Source organism: Neophocaena asiaeorientalis, unplaced genomic scaffold, assembly GCF_003031525.2.
Source record: "Neophocaena asiaeorientalis asiaeorientalis breed wild unplaced genomic scaffold, Neophocaena_asiaeorientalis_V1.1 scaffold43, whole genome shotgun sequence".
Classification (NCBI taxonomy): Eukaryota; Metazoa; Chordata; class Mammalia; order Artiodactyla; family Phocoenidae; genus Neophocaena; species Neophocaena asiaeorientalis.
This window is the reverse complement of record NW_020173674.1, coordinates 370,046-376,494: the sequence shown is the minus strand read 5'-3', so window position 1 is coordinate 376,494 and position 6,449 is coordinate 370,046. Positions and strand designations below refer to the sequence as shown.

The 6,449-nt window shown below is 52.2% G+C and overlaps 1 protein-coding gene across 1 annotated transcript; it reads left to right on the top strand.

Moving 5' to 3' along the window:
• Nucleotides 1-5,558: 5,558 nt before the first annotated feature.
• Nucleotides 5,559-6,310, top strand: LOC112402201 (cadherin-related family member 5-like). The gene is made up of 2 exons (XM_024748962.1): nucleotides 5,559-5,897; nucleotides 5,976-6,310. The coding sequence occupies exons 1-2, from the start codon at nucleotides 5,843-5,845 to the stop codon at nucleotides 6,308-6,310; spliced, it is 390 nt and encodes a 129-aa protein (XP_024604730.1). The 5' UTR covers nucleotides 5,559-5,842.
• The last annotated feature ends 139 nt before the right edge of the window (nucleotides 6,311-6,449 follow it).

The window sequence follows — 6,449 nt, the reverse complement described above, 5'->3', positions numbered from 1 at the left end:
CACCAGGGAATCCCTCAATTGACTTTTAACAGGGGTGTCAAGACTATTTAATAGGGAAAGAAGAGTTTCTTCAATACATGGCATTGGAACAACTGGACATCCACATGCAAAACAATGAAGTTCAATCCTTACCTCACACCATATACAAAACTTAACTCAAAATGAATCAAAGTCTAAAATATTTGATCTAAAACTATACAACTGGGAATTCCCTGGCTGTCCAGTGGTGAGGACTCTGTTCTCTCACTGCCGGGGGCCTGGGTTCGATCCTGGTTGGGAACATAAGATCCCACAAGCTGCATGGTATGGTGGAAAAACAAGAGTCTTACAAGAAAAATAATAAAAATTAAAATAAACCTATAGAACTCTTAGAAGAAAGTATAGGGGCAAATCTTCATGACCTTGGATTTGCAATGGTTTCCAAAGAAGGTACACAAATGACCAAGAAGCACGTGAAAGATGCCCTACGTCGTCACTCGTCATTGGGGAATCGCGATTCGGAAGCACAATTTCATAGAATTCTAAAATTGATCTAACAATTTGATGAAGTTTTCATTAGTCTCCTAACAGTATCTTTCTGTAAACCTTGACAAGTAGATCCTAGAATTTATATGGAAATGCAGAGGGTCAAAAATTGCTAAAACACTCTTGAAGAAAAACAAGGTGAACAGATTTGATCTGTCAGCTATGAAGACTCATAAAAGTACCGTAACTAAGACAGTGAAGTAGTTGAGGCATTGTGGCTAAGACAGTATGAAGGATGACAAAATCAGGCTGATGGCATATAACGGGGAGTGTGGACCTAGACCTAAGCGCACGTAGATGGTTGGTTCACGGTTACAGGGACATTGAAGGGCAGTGGAGAAATATGGTCTTTCAGTAACTAACGCTGGACAACTGGACAGCCGCATAGAAAAAATGAAACTTAGTCACTGCCTAACACCATGTGCAACACAAATTCCAGATCTATATCTGGAACATAAAATAATGATGCTTTGGGAGGTAATATACGGGGTTATCGCCCATATATTACATTGTTATCTTAATTAAGCAGGAGACAAGAAATAGGAGAGCACTGTAGGTTTCACCATATTAAGAATGTTGTCTCCCTGTGTCCACCAGCCCTAAACTGTTTACAACCTTTTCTCAATCCTGGCCAGTTTCCTGCTTTGAAAGACCCTTCTTAGAGCAATTGCGCCCTTATCCCAAAGCCTGATAACGACACCCCTTGAGCCATTCTCAGCCCACGCTCTTTCTGGCTTGCGTTTGTTAACTCAGATTCGTTTGATCAACGGGCTCTGTAGGGTCCTCGACAATTGACAGTCCTTAACTTTTTGAGATATATGCTGAAATCCTTACAGGTAAAATGATACAAGTTCTGAAACCTGCTCCAAAATTAATTTGAAAAAAATAGAGAAAATCAACAGGGATAGATAAGATTTATCAGAAATTGTTGAAGCTGAGTAACGGTACATGGGCGTTTGTCTACTTTTGTATGTTTATAATTCTCTATAATAAAAAAATTATTTTTTTTCTGGTCCTTAAGAGAAGATGTTCATTAAGGCCACGGAAAGGCTGCACTCTGTTACCGTGGGTCCCAGGCGCACAATGTGAAAGCATCCAGCCAAACATAACCTAAGTCACACTGGAGTCTGCAGTTCTGTGGAAGGCAGGGAAGAGCAGTGTGGTCGGAGATTTGAGAGAAATAATTCTTTTCAATACCTTCCTAGGACACTCCTAATGTAGAACTAAGAGTAGATACAATTAACTTAAACTTGACATTTAAATCTTGGTTAAAACAAACAAACAAAAAAAGAGTAGAGAATATTTTCTGTGCTTTAGTATTCAGAGAATAAAACTGTGTCACAGTGAGAGAAATTCTTCTGCTTCGAAAACGCTCCCTCCTATGTTCTACCGTGAAAAAATAAAGCTGCGGGGCTTCCCTGGTGGCGCAGTGGTTGGGAATCCGCCTGCCGATGCAGGGGACGCGGGTGCGTGCCCCGTTCCGGGAGGATCCCACATGCTGCGGAGCGGCTGGGCCCGGGAGCCGTGGCCGCTGAGCCTGCGTGTCCGGAGCCTGTGCTCTGCAACGGGAGAGGCCACAACAGCGAGAGGCCCGCGTACCGCAAAATAAATAAATAAATAAAGCTTTATATTCTTCCTCAGAAACCTGAATCCTGAAATTGGCCATTATGAGGATCCCACACACAGAGTGATGTCCGATTAGAGGCTTCAAATAGCTATTCACATACGTTGACTCTTTTCTGTGCGTTTGTAATGAGGACCCAGCCAGGGTTGATGTCCTGGAAATCCCTGGGGCTCTCCCTGAAATCTGTGGGTTGAACGTGGCGTTTAGTCATGTAGCTTGTGTTGTGTGTTTCAGAGTAGGGTCCAAACCAGGCAAGGTGTGAGCGGACCCGTGCATTCCTGCTCCAGTTCCCATCAGGGTCCGGTCCTCGTTACCTGTCGCATTTCAGCATGAAACGCTGAGGCAGCCACACGTGGGTGTGGAGGACACAGGCCAGGACTGTCTCTGGAGAGATTCTTTTTTTTTTTTTTTCTGGAGAGATTCTGAGTGGCAGAGACAACTGGCGACAGCCATTCAGGCGTGATGGAGGCAGCTAGTTACAAAATCCTCTGTGCCGTGCACATGCAGGACACAGCCCGCCTATCCTTGCCTCGGTTCCATCCGGGTCTGTCCTTCTATGCTAGTGACTGCTGGGGACCTCGAGCAGGTGCGACTGAAGTCGCTCAGGGCAGTGGATGTGACCACAAAGGGCAGCAGGAGGGGGTTCTTTGGGGTGATGGACTTGCTCTGTATCCTGATTATGGTGGTGGCTACACGGATCCATACATGTGTTGAAATTCATTTTTTACAGTATGTTAATTTTTTAGAAGTCAATTTTACTGCATGCAAAAATTTTCTTTAATAGGAAGATCTTTCCTATGAAGATCTGCCTGGTCACTTAAGTGTTTGAGGTGCTAAGACATCTGACTGGTTAAACGACTACTCACAATTTTGAGTGTTCTCTTGAATGTCATGAATCGGTCAATGTTGTTAAAGTTTAGCGGTTTTAATTTGCCAAATTTGTGCAAGAAGAGGCCGCAGCAGCTGTTGCAAATACATGTACAGAAAACAACAATGAGATACACACGCCCTGGTGTGAATGCAAAACGGTGCGGCCACTTTGGAAGACAGTCTGCTGCTTTCCTATAAAGCAAACCATAACCTTACCATGGGATCCAGCAATCACGGTCCTTGGTGTTCACCCAAAGGAGCTGAAAACTTGTTTCCACACAGAAGCCTGCACACAGATGTTTACAGCAGCTTTATTCATAATTGTCAAAACTTGGAAGCAACAAAGATGTCCTTTAATAGGTGAGTGAATAAATAAACTGTGGCCCATTGGACAATGAAATATTATTCAGCACTAAAAAGGAATGAGCTATCAGGCCATGACAAGCCATGGAGGAACCTTAAATGCATATAACCAAGTGAAAGGAGCCGATAAGAAAAGGCCACAGACTGTATGCTTCCAACCTTATGACATTCTGGAAAAGGTAAAACTATGGAGACAGTGAAAAGATCAGGGGTTGATGAAGGAGGGGTGAACAGGTGGCGAGCAGGGGATTTGTAGGGCAGGGCCCTGGGTGGTACTGTCTACAATAGCAGACTCGCGTCATTGTACATTTGTCAAAACCCCACAGAATGTACAACACCAAGGTGAACCGTGCTGTAAATCGTGGGTTTAGTTAATAATAATGTACAACACTGGTTCATCAATTGTAACGGATGTCCCAAACTAATGCCTGGTGCTGGGGAGGCTGGGCACGTGCGTGTGTGAGCTCCTGTACTTTCAGCTCCATTCTTCCCTAACCCTAAAACTGCTCTAAAGAAAGTCTACTAATTATCTTTAAAATGCATATAAAGTTTAACACAAGAACTACTGGCTTATAAGAAGCCCCCTTACTCGATTTGTAATTTACGTGTAAGGATTTCATGGGTGCTGGTTGTAAAAGGCCCGAAGCAGGCTCAGGTCTCCCGCCTCCAAAAATGCACCCAAAGGCCAAGGCTCTTGGGCACCCCAGGTCCCGGGCACAACTGGACACAGCAATGGCCCAGGGGTCTGGGAGGGTGAAACTGTCAGCGCTGGTGACCAGAGAAGGCCCAGTTTTGCCGGGTGGGCAGCGGTCTCCAGCACCAAGACCCCAACCCCTAACCTGGCTGTCTCTGCAGGATGCCCCTGAGGCCCCCCGAGGATCAGGCCTGGTCTCCCCAGATGCCTCTTGGACTGAGGGCTGGGGTCATGGTGTCGGAGCCGGCCATCCCTGCTGCTGGGGGGACCCAGATGAGGCCCTGAGGAAGAAGGAACCTCCCAAGGGGAGCCTGGACAGGGGAGGGGGGCGGAGGAGGGGGGGTTGCAGTTGGCACCAATAAAGGAGCAATTCAGACCCTGGCCCTGTGAGCCCGCTCTGTGCGCCGTCTGGGTACCATCGAGAAAGCTGCTGCAGGGCACGGCTGCCAGAGGGAAAGAGAGACCCATCCTCGGGATTCTAGGACCGTGGCTATGCCCAGCTGCCCTTTCAACCTGGGAAGCCAGCGGGGAGCTTCATCTTTCCGCTTCCTTATCTCCTGCCCCATCCACTGAGCTCCCTGGAAGCCGCCCGGCACCTCTGGTATCCACACAGCAAACATTCAGGGGCTCTGGGAGATGTCCCCGAGATCCTGCCCCGGGGGGCAGTGGTGAGGGGGCAAGGAGGCTCGGCCAAGCAGGAAGAGGCGACAGGCAGGACCCAGGAGGCCACTCCCCAGTGAAAGGACCTGAGCATGAGTCCTGGCTCCCGGTCCAGGCACACAGTCTGGATGGGTGGCTTGACCTTGCGGGGCCTGCGGAGCAGGGCCGTTGATGACACCCCAAGTGCCAGGCTGCAGGAGGCCTTGTAGGACCACGGGCTCAGGGTTGCTCTGCGAAGGTGTTTCAGGCGCGCATGGCCTGGGGTCTGGAGGTGCGAAGGGCTCCACCCGACCCATCACAGCAGCCCCTCCCCCACCCAGTGTCCTCTCCCAGCTTTTGGGCTTAGGGGGCTGAGGAAAGATGGAGGTGGGGCAGTTGGGGGCCTCTGCCATGGGCCCCTCACAAGGATGCCCCTCTGTCGGGGCCCAGGGTCCCCCCCCCCCCAGCTGCCAGCTGCCCCGAAGCACTGCCATCCTTGTCACTGTGACCCCGCCCAGCCCCCTGGAAGAAGCTGGCTTGTTTCTGGGACAGGCAGGGGAGTCCCTAGGACACATATAACCTTTCCCTTCCAGACCTGTCCCCTAAACTCGGGGACAGGAGGTGGGCCCGGAGGGGAACACCTGCGGCCTGAGCCTGGACCTCCCGGACCGCCTTAGGAGCTGTGCCCACGAGGGTTCTGGCAGAGGGGCCCAGCAGAGGGGCGTCCCAGGTTGGGGGGCAAGTACAGCAAACACAGAGGCCCACCCCAGCCCCAGCCCGCCCAGGCCCCCAGTGCCCGCCCACCAGCTCTGGGTTCCTCTGTCTTGGGGTCTGTGGGTTGAGCCCCTGTCAGCGCCTGCACGTGGCCCGGTTCCGGCCGCGTAACCACCTGGTCTGCCCCTCCTGGCAGCCGGCGAGGCCTGGCCGGCGGCCAGCGGGGGCCCCCTTGGTGGAGGCCAGTCCTGTGGTTGGTTGGCAGCAGTCGTTGTAAAGGATCATAAAGTGGGGCGGTGCCCGGCAGGGGCGAAGGTCGCCCAGTCAGAGACTGCGCCAGCAACACAGCCGCTCAGAGGGTCCCAGACGCCAGACGGGCCCACAGCCTCCCCCGGGGCCGCCCGCCTGCCGAGATGGTGACTTGGGCCCTACTGCTTCCTCTGCTCGTGGCCGTGGCCCAGGCCCAGGGTACTGGGGGCAGTGGCAGAGGGGCGGGGCGGCAGGCAGGGTGCTGGCAGGCACCAACCCTTCCTCTCCAACTTCCAGTCTGCTCTGTGGAAAAGACCTCCTTCGAAGTCAGTGAGAACACGAGTCCCGGGCAGCTACTTCTCAACATCACCGTCCCTGAGGGCCAGCAGGTGACCCTCGGGCCCTCGCCCACCCGTTTCGCATTTCGGATCCAGGGGACTCAGCTGTTTCTCAATGTGACCCCGGACTACGAGGTATGGATGGCGGGCCCAGGGCTGGCTGTGCCCATGGGGTCAGCGGGGGTGGCCGACCCTCCATGGGACCCAGGCGGCCACCCACACTCGTCCCCAGAGAAGGGCTCTCTGGGGATCTTTGGGTCTCAGTTTGCCTCTCGGGCCCCCAGGCTTGGCTGAGGGCTGGCCCTGAGGGGGTGGGGCCCTCGGGGGACGAAGCTGCCTGGGCCCCGCCGCCGTCTGGACTCAGCATGGATGACAGGGACCCTGGGCCAGCACCTGCTGCTCTCCCTCTGTCTCCTCACCTGTGGAATGGGGC